Source organism: Alosa alosa, chromosome 11 (genome assembly GCF_017589495.1).
Source record: "Alosa alosa isolate M-15738 ecotype Scorff River chromosome 11, AALO_Geno_1.1, whole genome shotgun sequence".
NCBI classification, from domain to species: Eukaryota; Metazoa; Chordata; class Actinopteri; order Clupeiformes; family Clupeidae; genus Alosa; species Alosa alosa.
Window position 1 is genome coordinate 9,323,820 of NC_063199.1, and position 24,229 is coordinate 9,348,048.

The 24,229-nt window shown below is 44.7% G+C and overlaps 1 protein-coding gene across 2 annotated transcripts; it reads right to left on the minus strand.

The window, feature by feature from the left end:
• Window positions 1–5,448: 5,448 nt before the first annotated feature.
• Window positions 5,449–23,921, minus strand: mpped2 (metallophosphoesterase domain containing 2b). 2 transcript variants are annotated; one of them, XM_048257157.1, is made up of 7 exons: window positions 23,737–23,921; window positions 22,177–22,406; window positions 19,856–20,037; window positions 17,736–17,961; window positions 8,577–8,692; window positions 7,831–7,944; window positions 5,449–6,580 (listed from the first exon to the last, which is right to left on the minus strand). In XM_048257157.1, the coding sequence occupies exons 2-7, from the start codon at window positions 22,302–22,304 to the stop codon at window positions 6,462–6,464; spliced, it is 885 nt and encodes a 294-aa protein (XP_048113114.1). In that variant the 5' UTR covers window positions 22,305–22,406; window positions 23,737–23,921; the 3' UTR covers window positions 5,449–6,461. The 2 variants fall into 2 exon arrangements, with proteins under 2 accessions (XP_048113114.1, XP_048113113.1); XM_048257156.1 differs by having other exon boundaries at window positions 23,650–23,921.
• Between the last annotated feature and the right edge of the window lie 308 nt (window positions 23,922–24,229).

A 24,229-nucleotide genomic window follows, 5' to 3' on the forward strand; every position in this document is an offset into this window, starting at 1 on the left:
TTTTTTTTTTATTTTAGTCTTGTAGCACTTAACACACCTGACAATTCAAGCTCTAGTTACTTCTTTCATTTCTTTCAACTTCCTGACATGTTCTAAGGGGTTCTAAAGGGCTTTACGTTGTCTACAGGGTGACAAAAATTGACATAAACAAACAAATTGGGTTTACACCCCATGTTATCCTTACAGAAGGGTTATAAAGTTGACCATTTTGGCTCCCACAATTTACTTTTCTTTTCATTTTTTACAGAAGGGTGATAAAGTTGACCATTTTGGCTCCCACAATTGACTTTTATTTTTTTAATTTTTTTCAACTTTACAAATGAGGGGGTCGTAATAGAGGAAAGCTGGATCTAACACTTTTAAGTTGGTCACAATGTGGCATACCACAGCAAGAAAAATTGAAAATGGGTAAACATTTCATGCTTTTCTTCCTAAAAGGTAATGAAATGTTTAGGTCAACTTTACAGTTGAATACAGGGAATTGCCCTAAGGATATCTCCAGGCACCCAGCCTATTCTTAAAACCAAATTCACCAAGATTCTGGCCTTTGGCTTTATGATAAGCATTGCCTATTGTCATGGTTATAGCGGGTAGTATATTTAATTAAGTGATGACATTTTGGCTTATTTGAGAAGTATTTCAATACAATCCCTCAAAGTATTTTGTTACAAACTACATTTGAGTTTTTCCAATCCTGCAAAATACAAATGACAAAATACGCTAAAGTAATTAAATACGTATTTTAAATGCAATTGAAATACTGCCCATGTCTGGATGTAGGCTACTAGGCTGAGATCTGCAGGTGTCTGGCATAAAAGTCGTTCACTCCCATTTCCAATGTTAGCCTAGAAATCTTGACGCACCCTAGCGGCAGCAAATGTAATTTGCAGCCAGGGTCGTCTAGCAACTTTCCGTTGGCTTGCAAGCTGGAAAAACCAAACTCTAGTCAGGCCAATCACATCGTGTATAGAGTCGGGGGTGGGCTTAACATAAATGACTACAGAATTGTGACGGTTTCGCGTGTATTCCCTGCTACTTGAAAACAAAGGAGGAGATGGCTGCCACTGCTGGCAAACAGCGGTCTTTCGAATCGGCTTTGGCTGCGACTCTTAGGCTAAAGACTTGGAGTTAAGCTAGAACAAAGAACGGCATTGAAGTCATAGCTATTGCTATTGTATTGCGTGCAGAGGGAATTTGAAAGACAACTGTTTATCCCGCCCCTCTTATACTATTGAGCCCTGCCAATGGTGAGTTCCCAGACCCATCATCTTGATGTGGGTCTGGTTTGTCAGGCTAGCCAAAGGTATCTTTTAAATGAAAAACACAGCATTCTGGGATTTCTACTGTTGCCTGCTCTTGAAATTCCAACATTTACATGGCATTGTTTGTAATGACCACACTAACTAATCCAGTGACAGATTGTGCTTTAAACTAGGTAATGACCTCAGATGACTAGTCGGATTGAGACCATACATTAGTCAGTGGCCTTTACATCTGGAGCTCTTTTCATAGAGTGGGAGCTGTGTGTCAGCTGATCCAGTCTTTCATTGACTGCTAGGGGGTATGAGAATACCCTTGATCAATGATAACTCAAATAACTTTATTGTGTTTCAAAGAATATTAACAATAAAAATATATTAATAATAATATTAACCAGCATGCAAATCACTGTGATATTATTTGAGGAAATAACTGAAGGATGTGGAACTCAGAACATAGATTACTGATCTCTGTCTGTGTTGAGATGGGGCCACAAGGGGGCACACAAGTCCCAGTTTTTCTGCTTTGGATTGTCCTGTATGAAATGTTTCGAAGTGAGGAGGTGTGTGTGGGGAACACGTGGGCTGCTCTGCCATGCCCTCTTGATAAGCCTGTGAAAGCATCCGCTGTTTCCCTCCACAAAGATTCCATTCATCCCAGTTAGAAAACACCAATGATAAATGATTCATATGGTTCCACTGGAGTTCTCCAGGAGGAGATGCAGTATAGTGACAGTGGCAGCCTACAGGGCAGGCTCTGCCCTGACCTTGTCCTTATGCTCACCTGGCAACCATAACCACAGGGAAAACGGTGACATGTCGCGCCCAAGGATCTCTTATTCGTGAATCACTTTCACATCAGATACATGAGTGGTCCCCAGGGGTGCCCTTGTTTGTCTCTTGCAAATCCCCTCATCGGGGAAGAGTTCACAGGCTGGTTTTAACAACATAAATGTAGCCTCTCGGGACATCTGGGATGGCTGGAGCCAGCATGACCATACTTGTTTCTTTTTTTTGCTGAAAACAGTCACAAAATGAGTTCACAGCCCAGCGCAAGGAGCATCTTCACTACAGTTTAATCTCAAGACCTTACTCAAATGAACAACTACATTGAAGAAAAAGCAATAAAATGCAACAACTTTGCTGTGGCAGGAGTGAAGATGAGCCACGGTCTCATTCCACATTATCATTTCTTTGTACCCTTGGCAGGCTTTGTCTACCTGTGAGACGTCTGCATGAGTGAGTGAGCCGAGGATTGGTGCAGTCAGGTTTATGGAAATACATAAAGCTGAGCTTTTATGGCCGCTTATCTCACATGCCCTTGCACCTGTGTTCAGGAAGTTGATAAACCACCGGCGCATCCATCCGAGACACTCTCACAGACTGTCTTTATGGTCCTGTCCATGCCATTGATCGGAAGGGTCAAACACCACATGTAAAGGGCATCACTCATGCATGCTCTCCCAAAACTTTCAGCAGAAGTCACCTCATGCTTGCTGCATAGTGTTTGTGTGTGTGTGTGTGTGGGGGCACAAAGAGACCTGCGCGCTGTAAGAGAAGAGCAGGTTGCGAGCAAGATGATGAGGGGGGACCGTGGTCTGCTCTTTGTCAGACTCAGTGCAGAAAACGTGTCGCCGGCGGCCAGGAGACCTTGATGCATGGTGGACTCCAGACGACCTCTCTTCTCTTCCCTTCTCTCTCTCTCTCTCTCTCTCTCTGTCTCAGACGTAAAATGATGATGAGTTCAGAGAGCTGCTGTTAAATGAGGCCTGCAGTCGGCCTGCATGTTTCACTGCTCAGCCCGGCAGCCGCTTGCTGACTCACTTCCTCTCAGTAAATAAACGATTGCCCATTATTCACCCAAGCAGGCCAAAAAAAAAAGTGTTTTGTGTCTGATTGCCGATGGTGGCTTAGCCAGTTTTTTGGTTCATTCTGAGGTTGAGGTGAAGATATGAGAGTGCATGCAGGAGATTCTCATTGATGATAGAAGCTTAAAAATATAAAACTTTGAGTTGTTTTATGGACTGTAACTCAGGGCTAAATGATGGGTCAAGGTGATGATGCTGATATCCAGTCTGCAGACACTGGTCAGTAATGTGACTGACATTTTTCATGATCATTGAACTACTTTGCTTGCTAACTAACATGAAGGAACAGCTGGAGTAGCAGAGCTGCTTATTTCAAGTAGATTTTTGCTCACTGCAGATTTATAATATTAAATATTAAAAATATTTTTGTTAGGTACATTTTCGTGATGTCATAATTTGCGTTACAGTAGAGCAAAACCCTCTAAGAATCGCCAAGGACACCAGTAAAGCATCCCTTGTGTTGCATACCACACAGCACACTAATATAGAAATTTCCCCTGTGTGTGTGTGTGTGTGTGTGTGTGTGTGTGTGTGTGTGTGTGTGTGTGTGGTACACTCAGTGATGACAGGCGTCAGCTTGGGGCCCTGAGAACAGAGTGTCAGGGACAAATGAGTAGGGCAGTCAAACAACATACATGGGGAATACAAAACAGACTGAGAGAGAGACAGACAGAGAGAGAGAGAAACATGCTCTCAGCTCCTAGTGAAAATAAGTAGCCTGGAGTCTTCTGTGGTGATTGTATTGTGGCATAAAGGCAGAGGACAAAAGGCTATAGTAGTTGTTCAGACAGGGATGTGGATACACAAATACAGTGTCTTGAAAACATTAAAAACTGTTTCACCATGAAAAACAATCTCATATGAACAGTGTCCATATTTACTGACATCCATTATTGTTTATCATTTTTGTCAAAGACAAAACATTACATTTGCGTTAAATGTGTTAGATACACGAGGCCTCATTCCATTACAGTCATGCTGAGGATTACATGATTCTATGAAGAGAACAGCAAGAGGAGTGTGTGGAAGCATGAGAGCGATGCTGCAATGCTGTGGAACTACATATTTGTAACCAGTTGTAACATGGGAAGTGCAGACTGCTTTTGTAATTTCAAATATACACAGGTGAGGTGTTAAATTCCCAGTGCTACAGGTAGTGTATTTCACACAGTGGCCAATCTACAACCAAGCCTATTTACCATCAAAGACAAAATCACCAACAAGTCATCATTTTTTGGCAAAAAACATCACCAACAGAACAGCCTTCAATAGCATTTCACTGGGGTTATCAAGCGAGTACCTTCCTTCATCTGTGTTTCACTGAATTAGGCCCAAGACACCTCCAGAAGGCTCAGCAGTGGTATCTGGTGTCCCAGACCCACCCCCCTCCACACTCAGGATGGGTTCTCTGCCAACAAATGCAGACAAATTCTCCGGTCATTCCTATTCATTGCTGTGGCCATTTATGATCCAGTCAGCAACATAACCAGTCACACTGCAAGCCCTTGATGCGGGCATCCACATGTACTGCCCATTTGCCACTTGAAGGAGTACAGGAATGGCTCAATGTGACATGGAATCAGATCTTTGAGTCACAGAGTCCAAAGTTTCAAGCGAGAGATGTGAGGGGACATCATAAAAAGATAACAAAGTTGCGGCAGAAACGGCTTTCAGTAATATTCCTGCTGCACAATTACCTAGAACCAACGAAAAAGAGGACAGGGATAAGGAGGGCAAATAAAATATGATGCTTTTCACATTGTCTGATAAGCTTCATACATTTGACTTCTGGGTCCTGCCTTTCTGATACACTGCCAGTTCTTGGCAGGGTTGAATGTAACATATTTGTGACACTATCACAGCCTTCATGTTTGGTCATTTGGTTGCGCTGCAGCCGAGAAGAAATGGTTCTGCTGACAGCGCTGCCCTGGCAGTGAGAAGCTCAGACAGAGGCCGTTGCCCTGGCAGTGATTGAGCCTCGGCAGCCACCGCTCTGCTGTCACCCCAGACAGAGGGGGTCAGGGATAGGGGGAGCCCTCCGCCAAGACGCCCCTGACATCCATCAGGGATCGGGCCAAGGCTGCCATGACAAATATCCACAATCAATAGCAGCTGTCAGGGGCAACGCAAGACCACAGTCATGCTTGTCAACAGAGTCTGCTTGCTCAGAGTGTTGACAGTAGCAGGATAATTAATAGACTTGATCAATCAGGTGTAGAGCACAGGGCAGTGCTAGTGCAATGTGAGTAAGGCCAACAATTACACTTGACACAGTTTGGTCACTAACTGCTTATATCTGTGTTCATGAGGGTAAAACTGGATTGAGGTAAAAATTTTGCAATTTTATTTGCATATAAAGTCAGCTAGATACCATGATGAATAAAAAATGTCATAAACATAGGGTACAAAGCATTTACAGCAACTGAAGTGACTCACCAGCAATATAGACTGTATATATTTTTTTTTTGTGCGAGCAAGATTGCATTTCAACACAGTGCAAAGAAAACAATACACCACAAAGGACAGCGAAGCTCACCAACATGGTGGTTTGGTTCCAGAAAGTTTACAAGCTTTTGTTTCATCTTCACATTGTATCAAATGTCCTGGATTCCATTAAATAATAAAAAGAAAAGAAAAAAACGATCAAATGAAATTGTTGAGTTCATACTATATATGTAATGTACAACACACACACATACAGACACTCATCCTTAACATTTACAGTCAATACAATTCTAAACTGCCAAGTCACCATCCATTTGAAATTTAATTTCCGTTTCATTTTACAGAGGGGGTAACCAGATTGAAGCTGTTCTCGAGCACATATACCTGCTAAATCGTAACAAATGACCTGTGCATGGTGAGTTTTATGGTGATGGCGAGCAAAAGCCGGAATGGTGGAGTTTGCACAAGGGGAGTCCACACTAAAATCGCACCTCGTTAATGCAAAGGCCTTAAATAAATAAGCAAATATACATCAACAGAGCCACTCTTAAATTAGAAACGTAGGTCAAATACAGTATTGCTGACAAATTGCAGTACCATTAAATGCACTTTTCAGACGAGTCTTTCAAATTAGAAGCTTATGTGTTCTGGTACACAAGCAAATGCCACTGGTAGTCCCAAAAGTTGTCTAAACGGAGGTTCATACAACATGGTATCAATATGGCTGAGTCCAAGAGTTCATTCTCGAAAGGAGCTCCAATGGGTGACTGGCAACAGGTCTCAGACCTGTTCAAGATGCAGTCAGTCCTTTTGCTCCTCCTACGTGTTCCTTGTGTGAGAAGTAGACCAACAATATGGTAAAGTCAGGTACTAAGCTGGCAGTGCTCTCTCAGGAGCTCTGAGGGTTGGCTAAGTCGAAGACGATTGGGGGGTTGGTCGGCTGGTAGCTGGCTGTGCAGGTGGAGGAGTTGATGAATGTTGTGTAGCCATCTGTCATGATACCATATCCTGGGAGGGAAAGAGCGAAACAGAGATGGAGTTAAAAATGACCCTTACCAAAAAAAATATACCGGTACTAAAAGTTCATCTTATTAAGTAAACTTGAAGTGTAATTCCCAAGTTTACTTTATGTAGTAAGTTTACTAGTATAAATGTACTTGTGGTATACTTGTAAATGTACTATGTTAATATGTCTTAGGACTAAATTGGCCCATTTTTCAGTTTATAATAGTACACTAGTAAGTATACTTTATTTTGTACTGCAACTGTATTGAAAACTACGGGCTCGAACCTGCAAACATTCCGGTTCATGAACAACCTCTCTACCTCCGGAGCCACTGCCACATACTGCCAATATACACTTCTAGCCCACTTTTTGGTTCAAAGGTGTTATTGTAAGTTAGTATAAGTATATATAAATGTTAGTATAAGTATTTAAGGATTTTGATCCCGTGAGGGAAATTTGGTCTCTGCATTTATCCCAATTCGTGAATTAGTGAAACACACTCAGCACACAGTGAACACACAGTAATCCCGGCGCAGTGAGCTGCCTGAAACAACAGCGGTGCTCGGGGAGCAGTGAGGGGTTAGGTGCCTTGCTCAAGGGCACTTCAGCCGTGCCTACTGGTCTGGGTTCGAACCGGCAACCCTCCGGTTACGAGTCTGAAGCGCTAACCAGTAGGCCACGGCTGCCCCCATGTTTCTAAGCTAAAACATTTTTTTCCACATACAGCAAACATCACCTCACCATCCGCTAGCTGCCTGTGCCCTGAATACACTGTAAAAAAAATGTGGTCTCTGTGGACATCCCAGGCTCCAAAAACGGCAACAAAAACAACACCTGGGGGGTATTCCAAGTACGTAGTTTAGTGACAAACCTGGGTAAGTTAGCTCAGAGTAAGTGGTAAACCTCTACGGCAGAGCCCTACAGCACTGTTTTGTTTGGAGAATGAAGCCATGCAGCTCTTCTATTACTGTAGGAGGTTTACCATTTACTCCGAGTTAACTTACCCAGGTTTGTCAGTAAACTACGTACTTGGAATACCCCCCTGGTCCAGCCTTGACCATAAAAACATAAACTGTTCCAGCCAATCACCGACGAGATAAGTACAAGTATAAGCCAAGTATACTTCCATAAACTTATTTTTGGTAAGGAGAACAAAGTCAGAAAAACAGTGAGACAGAGACAGAATGACGGAGGTATCTCAGGTATCACTAGTATCAGATATGATAGTGGTGTGATTTGATCAGTTGCTCACCCTCGTGGATGTGGCCAAACGCATGTAGCTTGGGACGAACTCTCCTCTGTACCGTGTTCAGGAGTTCTACACAGCCTACCCTCTGTAGATCCCTGGGGACCCAGTCCCGGAAACCTGAGAACATAAACATGGCAAAAAATATATCTATAGACTGTGTTCAAGCCACATATGAATACTGGGGAGCTGTTTAATGACTGCTGAACCAGATGCCAGTGACTTCTGCAAATAGCCTGGGTGGTGAGAGGAAACAGGAGATGTGATTACAATTTGAAAAGGCGATATTTGAGGATAGCTAGCTAATATTTTGGCAGGATTTGGTTAAATAGTTATATAGACCGAAACATGCAGCACTTTCTTTAAAAAAATGGTGCAAAACATTTGAGTAATATATATGGGGTTTTAAAGCCTCACATTATCAAGGCTTGGTTTACCAACCAAATTTAGGCTATACAGTATTTGCGTTTGAGTCACTGCATAAACAAAGCATCTCACAAAAATTTGCGATTAATGTGTTCAGATTCTTACAGGGTTTCCATTCGAATCTAATGCATTTGCAAATGGATAATCCTGCATTAGCAGCAGACAGAGTGGCTGTCTGAAAAAACCCTCTGTGGATTTGTCTGCAGAGTACAGAATTGACTGTGAGTTTTCTTTTTTTCTGTCATGAAAAGTGATGCAGACCGGCTCGGTGCGCAGACGGCTGTGTGAGTCATCGGGGGTGGGTGGGGGTGGGGGAGGTAGCTTACCAAGGGGGGGCCCGTGAGTCATGAGGATGTCGATGCCCTCGGGGATCTGGTTCCACTTGTCCAGTAGAGCCTGGCCGCGCGACAGGTTAAAGCCCCAGTTGTTAAACCAGGGAGTCCTGCGGGAAACACAGATAAAAACTCATGAAACCAAAAACAACCTCCCATCTCATCACGGGTGGATATCCTGGCTTCAGAGAGGCTATGCACGTAATACAGACCTAATATGAGGAAATACAGTACATAATCGAGTTGTTTAACTAATTAGGATCCGATGGTTTAGGGAGTGGTTGGGAAGGACACATTTTTGGAACTTTCTGAAGCTAGGATGTCCACCTCTGCTTCTCCTCCAGCACACCATGACTCACACAACAGCCAACGGTACAGTCCTGTAACTTCACATCACTGAGGCTACTTGCTCCACACACTGATTACAAATGGAAGAATGTGAGTGGGGTTAGAGCCGGTAGCAAACAGGCCACTGGACATTTGACCGCCGCCAGAGTATTACATTTCAGATACTGGCTTTGGGCATCTTTGGCAGGGCATAGCCAGAAGCGAGAGGAGGACGAGGAGGAGGAGAGGGAGGAGTGGGGAGACTGATCACGCCTGTCGGTGGTAATGAGCGCAGGCATGTTAATCAGAGTTTTACTCCTCCCTCTGGGATGCGGGCGGTCGCCAGCAGCTGGCCGAAATCATGACCGAGCACTCGCTGATGTATTTACAGCGAACGCGGGGGGACGAGAGCCTTGTGCACAGTGGACAGCTTACACTGAGGGAAGAGGTCTGTGAGTGTCCTTGTGCTTGTGTGGAGCTTGAAATGTACACATATATTATACACATGACAATACAAGAGCATAATTAGCCCAAGTACATTTCAAATTCTGATGTGTGTAATACACATTTATTTGATTGTGGTGGAGGTAGGTAAAGGTAGAAGGCTTGGGCCTGCATGAGAGCAAATGAAGAAGGCTAGCAGACAGGCACAGGCTGAGAGAGCGCGTGTTAAGCTCCATGGCCATGCGTCTGGATCTCTACTGCAGACTTTGTTGTGGCTGGGAGAAGACAACAGACAAACACATGCAGTCAGTGTTGATCACAGTCACTCACGAGCTGCGCACTCAAGCTGCAACAGGGAGGAGAGGGCTCGAGACGCACAGCCGCTTCACAGAAGCCAATATGGGCGGCGAATATGTTTTCTCTGAACTGTTAAATTTGACGATTTTTATGTAAACATTCCATTTCCACGATTACCCTTCATCCAGCTTCACTGTATGTTATGGAGGGATTCGCAAATGTTTATGGAGAGCCCAAGGCAAACAAAAAACTGTTTGCAAATGTTCACGAACATTCGCCTATGTTTCTGAATTTGGACGCACCTCAGATCCACTCCACAGTTGAAACAAAGAGAAAATATAATCGCTACAGCATAACCACTGTTGTCTGAGATCCCGGAGTTCACAAAATCACATACAATACCTAACGAAGTGACCAACATCACACTGGACATAATTTGTTGCTGTACCAACTTTCTTTGTCAGACCAGATGTGAGCCCATTGGTAAGCTTTACATAAAAGCCAGGTGCACGAGGCGATATGAACATGGACACAGATAAGAGATGGGCTGTAAGTGGTGGCTGGGCTGGGGGATGTGCTCACTCAGGCAGGAAGTAGAGGTTGGGAGGGGTGGGAGTGGGGTGCCTTCCTCAACAGCCCCTCTCAGACCTCAGGGCTCCCATCAGCCTCTCACTCAACAAGATACAGAGGGGGGGAGAGGTGGGGGTGAGAGAGGGTGAAGGGGGGAGAGAGAGAGAGGGAGAAAGAGAGAGAGAGCAAACAATCTAGGGACAAGGATGCTTTACACAAAACATTCTGAGGAAAATAAAAACAGACCACAAACCAATGAGGTGCTTCTCATGCCAGTCGAAAAAGGCGTCTGAGTGACAGCTTAACTCTCTGCTTCCTTGTAAAAATCCTTTTTACATAATTTGCTCGGTGACATCTAGAACACACACAATGGGGCCATAGCAAAAGGTTTGGGCATGGTGCCATGAACAGATGAAGATGGGGGAAACTAAACATCCAGCTCTTCCAGGTGGCATCCACAAACACACAAAAGACTGACGAGAAAAGAGTCTGAAGCAGGCATACTCTAAAATGATCTTTTAAGCCACAATGAGAACTTGGGATGCATGTCAGCGCCGAAGGGACAGGAGATTTAGGAACATACAGGGGGTTTGTTCTTTGCTCAACTTGAGTTGTGTTGTTAAATTCATAACCTGGTCCAAGCGTTGGGTTGGCATGTTCAAGACTTAAATTCATCTTCAGTTGCTCACTGAGTCTTTCTGAATAGCAAGAAGTATCTGAAGTCTGAGGAAAGTCATTTGATCTTTTATTTTCATTCCAAGAGCAACAGGACAGCATAAGAAGCGAGGTGACTACCAGCAGAGTGATACAACCTGTCCAAGGGGAATTTAAGTGAAATGCAACCGTCCACTGGCTTGTCATGAGGATGCACTCTAAAATACCTTCCTGCTTATGCACAATGGTTAATGTGTTTACTATGAATACCAACAGAAACATGGGGATCAAATGACCATAATTAAAAAACAAATGGAGTGACAGGAAAAAAACCCTAACAGATCCTATCAGCTCGGGGGAATATCCGGAGATGATATATCTGCCCACTATCATTGTATCCCTTGTAAAAGCCATCCTGTGTTTGTTGATCCATCAGGAGCCATGGCTGTTAGGGTTCCTGTGAGGGGTGATAAGGACCATGGGGCTGAGGACAGAAACAGACAGACAGACAGAGAGAGAGAGAGAAAAAGAGAGAGAGAGGGTGCCCTGGCTGGCTAGCTCTGGGGCTTTGAGTGGGCTTGGCGGACAGGCTGCTGGCCCGGTGATTGATGGCCGGGTAAAAAAAGCTGAGTGGCTCCTTTAGAGGCTGGCGCGCCGGCTCTTTCTCAGGGGGCCAATCCTTCACCGGCCGTTAGGCTCAGAGGCACGCGGTCTGGCGCGGCACGTGGGCCGGGGGCAGCCTCCTTCGCTCCTGCTCTCTCTCTGTCTGTTTCTCGCCCGCGCCCCACAACACCCCACCCCACCCCACCATCTCAATCTTCAATTTTTTGTTTTTTGTGGATACTGTTTTTAGAATTGATTTAGATTAAGTGTTATTAAGTAGAATTTGTATTTTAGTATATTTAGTATATTCTTTATCTTCTACTGTCCTTATTGCTTAGTTGTGTTTTTTATATTATATACTTTTAATTACTTTTTTCTGCTGTTAGTGAATGTGTGTGTGATGTCTGTATGCTACTGAGACCTTGAATTTCCCCTTGGGGATCAATAAAGTATCTATCTATCTATCTGTCTATCTATCTATCAATCTATCATCCCACCACCAGACGACCCCACAGAAGCCAGACGGCAGCTATAGAATATGAGAGAGGGGGGCGTCCTCTGAAGTGTCACCTGTCTGTCACTTGGCTGAACAGTGCACAGATGCTCAGACACACACACACACACACACACACACATACACACACCCATTGGACACGGTTACACACAGTCGAAGTACCAAAATCTTCTGACGAAAGCAGCATGTGAGATGGGAGTGGGTTCCATCTAGCTTGAAACCAGCAAATGGACAAATACCAAGACCTCAGCTTTCAAACAAACGCACCCCCATATGATATATGATGCCAGTGTGCCATCCTCTCCATCTTCTCAACCACCAGAGTCACAGCTGTGGAGCTCCCTTTGCATGTCCCTTTGCATGTGTTATGTCTGTGTCAACCCCTGCACAGGGGCAGGCAGTGGCCGTGGTGGATTGGGCAGCCAGCTGTTCCAGCTCTGAGGGACCTGCCTGTCTGCCTGCCCCCTTAGGGTTATTTATGAAGCAGCCCCCGTGGTGCAAATGCTGGGGCCTGCACCTCCCTCCCGTCCTCGCCCAGCCACGGAGGAACATTCAAATATTAATCCTGCCCTGACACACAGGGGCCAGCCAGAGAGAGAGAGAGAGAGAGAGAGAGAGGGAAGAAGAGAAAGAAAGTGTATGTATGAGAGAGAGAGAATGGAAGAGAAAGTGTGTTAGTGCATATGTGTGTGTGTGTGTTTTGTGCATGGTATGCATGTGTGTGTGTGAGAGAAAGAGAGACTGTGTGTGTCTAAGAACGTGTGAGTGGAGTGTGTGAGTAGTGTGTGTATGAGAGAGAGGGCTTTGGAGCAGGGGAGGTGAGAGAGAAACGGACATGGGGGCAGGCGAGTGGACAGAGGTTCTGCACAGGAGTGCTGGGGGAGGCAGAACAGGACGCGAGACGCACAGTGACAATACAAGCACTTCCAGTGCGCCTCTGGGACTGTGGACAGCACCACACCACACGCGCCTGTGAAACACACTCGCTTCCCCAGTCACATACGCTTAGCAAGGGGAGCCTGAGCTGTCCAGGAGCATCCATCCCCTTAGCCGCCTAGCTCTAATAGCCTAGAATCAGCTACATCCTTCTGGACTCAGCCTCTCTGGTTTCTCCATCATGGGCATGACATTATCCACTCCACCCCCTCCCCACACACACACACACACACACACACTCTTTCTCTCCCAGTCACACATTAACTGGGAGCCCCCTCAGTGAAATCAATCAGCCGACTTGTTTACGAAAAGGCATGTGACTGGCTCCTTCATAGGTCATTAGAGTCGTTGTTGCTGGGCCGATGCTCATTATAAAGCACTTATTTTATGTCATTATGCTATAAGGCTGCTAATGGCAGTGGGAAACAAACAAACACACACACAGACAGACAGACACACACAGACAGACAGACACACACACACACACACACACACACACACACACATAAGACAGATGCACACACAGTCACACACACAAACAAACACACACACACATACACAAAGTAAGAGGAGAGCTGGTACGAACAGCTCACAGCAGCAGTGGTAAGTTCACCTCCCAACCCCCCGGTGTATGCAAATAGAGGGAACCAGCAGGGGCCGTGGAGAGATGGGAAAACATTTGTTTAAGCTTCGCTTCCTGTTTGAAGGTCCTCTCTGCAGAGGCAGTGGTGGGTCACCTCCTAACTCATGTACAGCCGCAGGGAACCTCTTCCTCTTTCTCTCTCTTTCTTTCTGTCTATCTCTCCCTCTCTCAGCATAAGCAAGTGGAAGAGGAACTCAAGTGCTCTTCGTGCGAGATACTCACTCAAATCTCAAGCCAAATCAAACTGCCCTTCTGCCTTCCCCACACGCACCCCACCCCCGCCCCCGTGCCCCCGTGCCCCCGTGCCCCCAGGCTGTTCTGTGCACTGGCTCGGCCCCCCTCTTGTGGTCGCCCACCCAGTGGGCTCATCCTGGTCTAGGAACAGTTGCTGCCATCGCCACTGCCAGTGATGACAGCACCGAGTGGGAGTACAGTAGACTGGAGTGTGCATGACTTCCCAATTAATGCTGAGAAATGACAACACCTTAAGGTGAGAGGTCACTTCACAATTGAAGCCGCGGGCAGGTAAGGCACCGAGGCAGGGGGAGGGGCGGCATGCGCCAAGCAGACAATGTGCAGTTGTGGAACGGTATGTAAGGATAGGAACTAGGACATCTTTCAAAAACAGACTTTATTTATCGTCACAGATTATTAAAAATGGAAGACGAAAATAAAATAAAAACATTAAACTGAATATTCTATTTGGCTAGTTCCTGAGGTTTCTGAGGGCTCGAGGAAGCACAAAGAGAACACTGTGTGAGAGAGTTTAAAGAATTCACATTTTCACCTTCACATTTCACCTGGGCCTTATCAAACTCCATAGTGTAGTTTGCTTCAGTTGGCCACAATGGTGTTAGAGCAATTGGTCACAATCACATGCGCTTGTCTTGTCTTTCACAAATACTGGCACTCAAGAGCTGAGCAGTGAGATACACTTTTGAGCTCTCAACTTCAGTTCTCAGCTGACACTCTCTCTCACACTCCCCCCCTCTCCCTCTCTCTCTCTCCCCCTCCTTCCTTCCCTCTCTCTCTCTCTCTCACTCTCACTCACACACACACACACACAGACACACACAGACACACACAGACACACACACACACACACACACACAGAGAGACATGCACCAGACTGCACAGCCTAACCTCTCCACCCCTGGCTCCGTTCCAGTTCCCATCCATCTGACTGACAAACCAAAACCCGACAGGAAATCAACCATGCAGATGAGCCTGAGACAACGGGCAGTTTCAACAGTCGATAACTGGCACTGCCCGCGTGGCGTGGGCATTTGGGTCGAGAGGGGTCGAGTCTGCACGCCTTTCCTGTGCCGGCACCCCCGCAACCCGACGCCACTATGGACACACATCCTACACTGACTGCCGCGGTGCAAAGCTTTTTGGTTTTTCTCGTTTGATGCGTTTGAAGTGTGAGTCTGAAAGCCCACGCCATGGTATGGTTTCCGAGGCAACCCTATGGCCACACCCTCCGTCCCCTGTCCTCTCTCCCTCTCCCGCTGTGTGCTTGTCCTGACAGTTACCCAGACTGAACCCGTCGGGTCACATGACTGAAGTCTGCCTCAGGGGCGTAAGAGGATTAGGGGAAGTCTTTGATTCCCCCGCTCAGCCCAGCCTTCCAAGGCCTTCATCAAACCAATCGCCACCGTTCGACGGCTCCATGACACACATATCATAGGGAGTGTGGGATGAGAGAGTGTCTGCCAGACAGTCCAAGGGATTAGGAGATATCTGCAGTAACTCTGAAGAGTACTTTACACGACTACCACTAACTCTCAAATACAAGATCCAAGGTCAAGGTTGTCTGTTGGCATTAGAGATAATCAAGTCAAGGCAGAAAACAGACGTGCTCTCTCACTGACACTGCATATGATACTGGTGTAATCTGGACATGAACATGACTTGTCTTGAACCACAGGCTGTCTGTCTGCCTGTCTGAAGCTTGGGACTTTCACTGGGGCATGTCTGCCGTGGGGCCCGGGCTGTGACCTCTGTACTGACTGGGGGCCCAGGGTGGCAGGGGTCACGGCGGCCCGCTGTGAGCCTGCCCTCAGAGGGGCTTGTCATTTTGATCCCTCGCTCGCAACAAAGGGGCCAGGATGTGTCCGACACAAAGGCCACATCCTGCCACAGAGGCTGGGAAAAGAAAAGCCGCGGCCAGCCCAGAAGCTCAGAGCCGCCCGCAGCAGACCTCCCATCATCATCCTCCCTCTCTCTTCAATGCCTTTTCCGCCCAGCACGGCTTTGACTCCCAACCAAGATAATCTTCCCCACTCAATGGCTGAGGATGGAGATGAAACGTGGGCTTTTCTCCGAGGCTTTTGCTACAGAACTTGGAAATGTTTCCCAGATTAAAAAAAAGATGAACTGAACAGCAATACACCTTTGAAGGAAGAGATATACTGTTTCAACTTAAAGACCTCAAGGTGCCTCTCGCAGAACAGACAGATACACACACAAATACACACACACTTGCCAGCTCAGTGAATGGCATATTTGCACAAAGAATTATCTTGTCCATCTACCTGCAGACTGTTCTCTGATGACGGCAGGGCTTCCATACTAATTCAGCCTTACGTCAGTCCCCTCACTCTCCTAAATGACTTTCTGCGAGACATCCATCTACACTTACACTTGCATTGTAACTCAAACTCCTGCCAGATGCCTCCCCAGAGGAAGACCCTCTGCCTGTCCTCCTCTTCTGCGCTTGTGTGAGAACGTGTGCAAGAGAGATGGACTAATAGGGACCAGAGCATGGGGTGAGGGGTGGGGGAGGTATGTCCTTCCGAAAAGTGTGCTGTATGTGAGGGTATAAGCTGCTCCTGAATGATTGCAGGCTTTGGTGTAATTGAGGGATGTGGCTGTGTACACCCTGACAGACAAGTCTGGCCAGGAGCACTTGCCTTGAAACACCAGGTCCTGACGTGTAGAGACACGGACATGTCTTTGAGGGTGAGGGCTCAGAGCACGGCTGCTCTGACTGCGTTCGTGCTAGTCCAGGCCATAATAATCTCTCAAATGAAACCTCCATTTTATGTTGTGAACTCCCACACTCAAAGGACACATGCCAAGCTGTGGCACGAGCGGTTGACTAAGTCAGTGCTCGTCGTAAGAGGTAAATGCAAATCCTTAAATAGACTCAACACACAAACACTCTCATTTGAAGGTGTACTGTACGTGGGCGTCCTCACATGAAGAACACACACCGGGCTGAGCGGTTGTGTGTGTGTCGGGTGGACACGGCAGCGGTGGTGCAGGCAGCTTAGCGCTGGCTCATCTTCCACCGAGAATCGGCCCAGGCCATAAATCAGCTTGGACTGTCAACAGTTACTGTAGCGGTGGCCCAGACATATGCTGTGGACGCACGACTCAGCATAAAAAAGAGGAATGAGGTCAGTTCAGTCTGACCAGAACCCCCCCCAGGCTGCCCACCACACAGCTTATTACAGACTTAAATAGGTCCCTCTCAAACATAAAACAATTTACAAGCTACCAAGCAGGGGAAAAACTTCACAGGATGGGTCAACCGCTGTATTACCTTTAAGTCTTGTGGAAGGATATAGAGTTGGACTAGCCTCACATAGCCCACATAGCTTAGCTTTGGCTGGAAGTTCGCCGACCCTCAGGCTAAAAATCTCTCTGATCCAAAGTGGAGAGGGAGCAGGGAAAATAAATATGTGGACGGAAAGCTCAAAAATGAAAAGTCAATTGCACTTGACAGTGGAATAGCCTGACAGAGCCTTTCTGTCCCCAGCTGAAGCTTATTTGCTTTTGAGGAACGCTTATCCCTGCCCACCACAGCCGTTCAGCTACAAAACCGTGAGAGCCTCCATGTTCCTCTATAAAAAAAAGCATTACACAGGAGAAATGAACCTTCTAACCTTCAAGTCTTTTACAACAAGAACAACAGCCATCTTGAATGAAATGTAGATGGTTTCACTTTGTTTTTCGTATATCTGAAAGTTTTATGCAATGCATACAAAATAACAACTTGAATTTTGTAAGAGATAATGGGAATCCATCTGCAAATCGACAATATAGGACATCACCATATAGTATTTCACACCACTGGAAAACAACTAATGCAGTGGATGACTGCACATGTTGTAACATGTGTTTACTACATTAGAATAACAATGCTTGAGTTGCTTACCAGGGTGCACCGTATATCCTGAATCCCTTGACTGTGGTTTCTGAGTCTTGGAGATAAATACAGTTTGTGAGAAAAGACTGCACATTGTCAAAGTCCTCAAGTCTCAACTTGGAGATGGAGGGAAAGCGGTAGTAATCCTGCTTGACCAGCTCTGACATGAAGTCCTTATCAAAGGTCAGCTCATGGTTCCCAGCGATGACAACCTTGGTCTCGTGAGGTAGAGTACCTGTAGGTGAGGGTAAAATAAAAGGTATCATTCATATTTGGAAACTTGAATGTTAGTATAGTATAGTATAGTATAGTATAGCATAGTATATATACTCTTTTGATCCCGTGAGGGAAATTTAGTCTCAGCATTTATCCCAATTGGTGAAACACACTCAGCACACAGTGAACACACAGTGAGTTGAAGCACACACTAATCCCGCCCCAGTGAGCTGCCTGCAACAACAGCGGTGCTCAGGGAGCAGTGAGGGGTTAGGTGCCTTGCTCAAGGGCACTTCAGCCGTGCCTACTGGTCAGGGTTCGAACCGGCAACCTTCCGGTTAAAGTCCGAAGCGCTAACCAGTAGGCCACAGCTGCCCCTAACAGCATAGACATGTCTAAAAATCAAATATCTGGAGGAACTGTGGAACAAAAGCTACAAAGCCAGTTGGAGACATGTAATTACGCTTGCATATTTCACTATCTATTTCCCAAGTGAACCGTGAGCCAGGGAAGGAGTCTGGTGAAGGATTAACCGCTGGTCATTAATCATGGACATCCTCTCATACGCTCACCCTGCCCATTCAGTCCCAACACGGCCAAGAGCGCCCCTATCAGATCACGGTCACAGGCCAGTGCCCCGTGTTAATATACCTGAGTAGTTAAAAGCCAGGTCTGTGTCTAGAAAATCCCTCTTAATTAATAGTGAGGACTACATTGCAGTGGTAGAAGACTGCAGTGGCAAGTCTGAGTCCCATAACCTAGGTATGATAAGGATTCGAATAGGACCCTGGCTTTACACAGTGGTGCAGAAACTATGGAGGCTTTCTGTGAGATAAGAAAAGGGGAGAGGGGAAAGCAAATTATTGGTTTTTGAAGCTCAGGAGAGCTGGGGATTATTTCAGTACATTTGGAATGTTGTTCACATCTACACTGTAGTATGACCTCCTCCAATCCTGTCTACAAAGACAAGCCTGAAGGTGAAATACTTCTCATTTTCAAACACTTAACTTGTGGTTAAACAGGTTAAAAGAGGCAGGATTGAGGAGAACTGCTTGGACTGCGGTCTGTAATCAAGAGACAAACATTTACAAGATCTGCTTGTGTTACACGAGACCTTTCATAAACCAATCAGGTGCCTTCATCCTCTTTTGGAGGTCAACATTCTTACACTAACTCTGAAGTGGGTTGTGCAATTAATCAAATTACTGGATTAATTGACAATTATGACTTTCAATGATTATGAAAACAATATAATCGTAATATAATGATTCTTTTGTTATATTACATTTTGCAACAATGCTCTCATTTTGTCTTGAGTTATAAATCCAGCACTCCCCTTTCCTTTACAGTGGCTAAATACATGAACTGTTTTTGCATGTTTTATTTGTTTTTCAACTGAATTATAATTTAACCTACTGTTAAATTTTTTTATCTTTAGAAAAGGGAAAATGTTCCCAAAATCATTGAGTAATTGAATGTTAATGTAATCTCAATATTGAATTAAATTGATTATGATTATGATTATTGAGCATCCTGCCCCACCCTGAAAGACAATAAGAGGAACTTTTTTAAGCTAGTACCTCAAACATTACACTGGTAATACAGGTTTGTTGTAAGGTGCTGCATGTACAGGTGTGTGGAGTATTTAATATCAGATGTCAAGGGGTAGAGGAGAGGACATTTCTTACAACAAAGGGGGATAAGAAATCTCTTGTTTCAACCTTGGAACACTAATGTACAGTTGAAACTAAGCAGTGATGAGTCCTTCATAGAAGGTGTGGATCCCACCACACATTCTAACAGTAGAATGCAAGATTATATGCATTAGAAAAATGATCAGATAAAGGCATTCAGTACCCTGCGGATCGATGGCTATAAGGTGTGCATGAAGCAGAGAAGATGTAAGTCCTTACCTAGCCAGTCATTAAACTTCTTCACCTCGGATGGCAGGCCCAGCTCTGTGAAGTCACCCGTGTGGAGCAGGACGTCACCGTACGGCATCTGGATGCCATCTGTCCTTGAGTGTGTGTCCGAGATGCAAACGAAACGAGTGTGACCTGCAGGCTTGGGGGCATCGTAGGGGATAGGCTCCACCCTGGAGTAAACCAAACAAGCAAAGACCAACAATTTTACTGAATAGTGCTAAAATGATTTCTGCCAGTATTTCTGCTGTTTCTACCTAGGCCAAACCAACACAGGAAGTTCCAGCTTAATCAACTCTAGACCCATGTGGTACATGTCTCGTCTGGCAAATTCAGGTCAGCAGGATACATTGCCCTCTCAAGCGCTATAGATTAATGATGTCGGAACAATTAGAATTTTACACCTGCTGGACAACTGTGGACACCCATTCATTTCAAAGTAAGAGCAGTGTGAATCTGAAATCTATGAATAGCATGGCCCATTCCAGTTTCCTTTGGCCAAGCTGTTTGCTGCCATAGAAAGACCCTTGGTTACCCCAGCAACAAATTACAGTGATTCTACTGAGGTGCCCAAACTGGCATTATGAGGACCAAACCTCAAGATAACCTTCATTACCTCAACAATACAGTATTCCCAAAAGAGACAGGACTGAACAGCTGCCCAGAGCAAAGGGACTAACTGAAGACTCAAATCACTGATTGAACGAATCACAGATTTATGTATGACATACTCTTCCAATGTTCCAAGACAGAATTCACAGAAATGGTTGAATGTGATATGTTTTCACATTTCTAGAAATGTTTTTAGACAAATAAATGAAATGTACCACAATCACATTACTGACTCTCCTGGCTGGACACCCATACACAATAAAAGTATGTTTATATTTAGTTTGTACCACACTGAAATGCAGCACTGGACATCTTGGTTTTCATACTTACTTACTTAAATGTATAAAAATAGGATCTAGAGTGACACCTGCCTCCACCAAGCAGGCGACCAAGCTAATCACCTCGCATAGGCACTCATTACATCTCAATCATTACCATTCAATAGCCCAGTTCCTCACAATTGAGCGGCGACCCCACAGGTCAAAGAGACACTGTTGAGAGGCTAATCAACTGCAGTCACCTCTGACCCCCTTAAGTTAATAAATACTAGAGCAGACAGAGGTCTGGCCCTGTACCTGTCAGGAAAATGGCAATTCAGCCTTAAATGGCATTTGAGATATAATACAGGGCAGATGTCCTTGTAGCTCACTGAAGTCATACAGCATTACGCCAGAGATGTAGAGCTTTTGTCAAGTCCGAGCGAGGGCCACATACTATAGCAGTGTGTCACGTGCTGTCAGACAAACTATGGAGTTCTTTTCTTTTCTTTTTTTTTTAATAACGCAAACCATTTGAAAGACTTAGACATTTGTTTGGCTTTGCTATTTTGTTGAGGTAGAACTACACTCAATGCACACAATGGTGAGTTGAAAAAAAAATCAGAGGAATGAGGAGCAGGACCTTTGAATCAGGAGGACCTTGAGTAGATGTTAGCTGTCACTTAAGTCTGTATATAGCAAGTTTCATAGAGGTTATTCTACTTCAGGGTTTTTTAACAGCAGATCACTGGGCCATGACTATGAATTGAATCAGAAGGTTAAATCATGTTCCAGAAAGACATTTAGTGTTTCCCATACATTGACTTATAGGTGGCGGCCCACCACAATATCAACATTGACCACCACACAATGATTTTCCAGATTGTACTAAATTGTACTTAAATCTGGTTAGCATCATTAAAAACTGTTGTATTCAGATTCAAGTTAATTCTGCAAACCTACAACCACAAATAAAATTCAATTATGTTGGAAACACTGACATGTAAATACAAGAAAAGTATGAGATAGGGAAGTGGCCAAGAACCATAGCTGCAAATATTGCAATAAATTGCCAGTTATAATGTAAATTTCTTAAATCTGATCATTATACAGTCTAAAGCTTTTCAGTGGCCTGTGATTGAAGTATTTAACATATATCAGGTTTGTATGTCCTAAATACATTATATCCCCCTGAGAGTAGGAGTGTGATGGCTAAAGATGTTGCAAGAAACAGGCCAGGTGTCAAAACTGGTCAATACAACAATCAATCAGAGAATAAAACAGTCAAACAATTAATCAATACCTCAATTTAACCAATTATCTGCATGTGTTGGGCACTCTTTCAATAAAAGAAATGAGTCACATGAGGGGATAGTAAATATAAAATCACACACATCCACACACACACTCAGAGAGAGAGAGAGAGAGAAAGAGCATACTCACATATGCACATGTGGTGGCTGGAAGCGGCTCTGGTTGATGTTGTAGTGGGTGAAGGCTTGTGTGGGATTAGTGCTGTACTCATCCACTGAGATGCTGGCCTTGCTCTGAGACGAGATCCTGTGTGCCATGGCTTGGCTGAAGGGGACATGAGCAGGTCAGAAAGGTCCAGGTTCCAACTCACACAGAAACATCCTCCAGAAGAATGGCACATCGGTAGGCTACTGACACATCTGAACAAGCAAGCCCAAATACATTCATGTCAACACTTTTTCGAAAAATGAATTGCAATGCAGAAATCAATGTCCACTAAGAACATAAATCTGTGTTGCAGTGAGAAGGTGCAAAGGCCAAGTCACTTTTTCTTACAGTTACAACACATTTTCAAGATTTCAGTCATCTCATCATGAGGAGAATCACATCATCTCATTAGTCAGCAGGCCGAGAAACAGTGAAACCTCGCCTATAACAATATTGTATTAACTAATACAAGTCATTAACAAATAACAAGTTAACAAAAAGAATGAACAATATGCTAGTATTTAATACTCAGAACCAGCTATTGTACACTGACAGTAGCTGTCTGGCTCATTCAGGGCGCTGAACTTGACCTTGCCCGCGCATGACTTCATTGATTAGCTTTAGAACATCCACCATTTGTTCTAGGCTACTGTGAGCAATTTTAAACATATAAAATAAAAATAAAAAACCGAGAGCGTAAGTTTGACATTGCTCAATATTTCTATTGGAAATAGCCTATAGCTTAAGTGTGTTTGGCATTAAACCTACATCGGACTCAAATAAATACTACTATACTACTATAATAGCCAGTGACTCAAGTAACGTTAAACAGCACTTTCCAAATATAGTTTCGCGTTATCTCTTGCCACTCATGACTGAACTTTGCTCTAAGCACCTGGCTGCAGTTACAGTCTTAAAGAAAATATTGCTCAAACATGAGACTTGACGACGGGGTCCTAACGTAGTTGGCTGACACTGGAAGACTACACTATACAGCCTAACTAATTCGCCGTGGAGTTGTCATTTATCAATGAAATCTACAACCAGGTTTCCTTTACTTGAATAGACATGAATAAGTTTCTGATCTAAAACGTCAACTTCTTTTATACTTTCAAGGATAGACTACTATACACCAAGGTGAACCTTTGACACCATGCATTACAGACAAACGTATTCCCACTTCTCCAATTGCATTGTAACGTTCCGCGAATCGCAAGAAACAACTGAATGGCAAAACATGAAACTACTTAGGCTCCATGGCTGTAATCGTATGTAATAGCTTATGTAATAGCAATTATGATATGATATAATATTGCATTTCCTAAAGGCTACACGACCGAGAGATATCCTAGTCTTTCTCTTTCTCCCCTCTAGATACATGACAAACCTCAAACCCAACCGCTTTGTGCCTCGTTATGTACGCGCGATTTCCTTCTTGAAACGGCTGCTGAATACCTTCTTCCGTGGTCCGAAATGTGTCGTGGAGACCTTTCTGCGTGATCTGGTATGATATTCCGCGGGAAATAGGTGGAATTTCGATACCTTGACAGGCTAAGGTCGTGGCGGGCAGGGCAGAACCTTCGACCCCGAGGGTCTCTCCTCTGGCTTTCACTGAAATGCGACAGACGAAGTGGGAGGGAGAGATAGAAAGACATGGGGAGAGAGCAGCTTCGGTGTGGGAGGAGGGGACGCCCGAGAGAGCAGCTGTAATGAGCGCAAACGGCCACTGGGGTCAGGGAGCATGGTAGCCTACAGTAGCAGCGGCTCACTATTACATTTCAAAATAGAATACATTAGAAACAATTTCTACTACGATGTTACAATACATTGTTCTATTGTTACAATTGCAATGCTACATTGTTGCAATGTTAGAATAAACAATTACTTTGAGATGAGAACAATAATGCAACATTGTAGTCATATGATCACAGTGATTCAAATATCCTGTTGATCAAATACTTTCAGGATTCTTTTAAAAGCATACCCTATCGCAGATTACAGTGTACGCATCCCCGTTTTATGTATGAAAATTGTG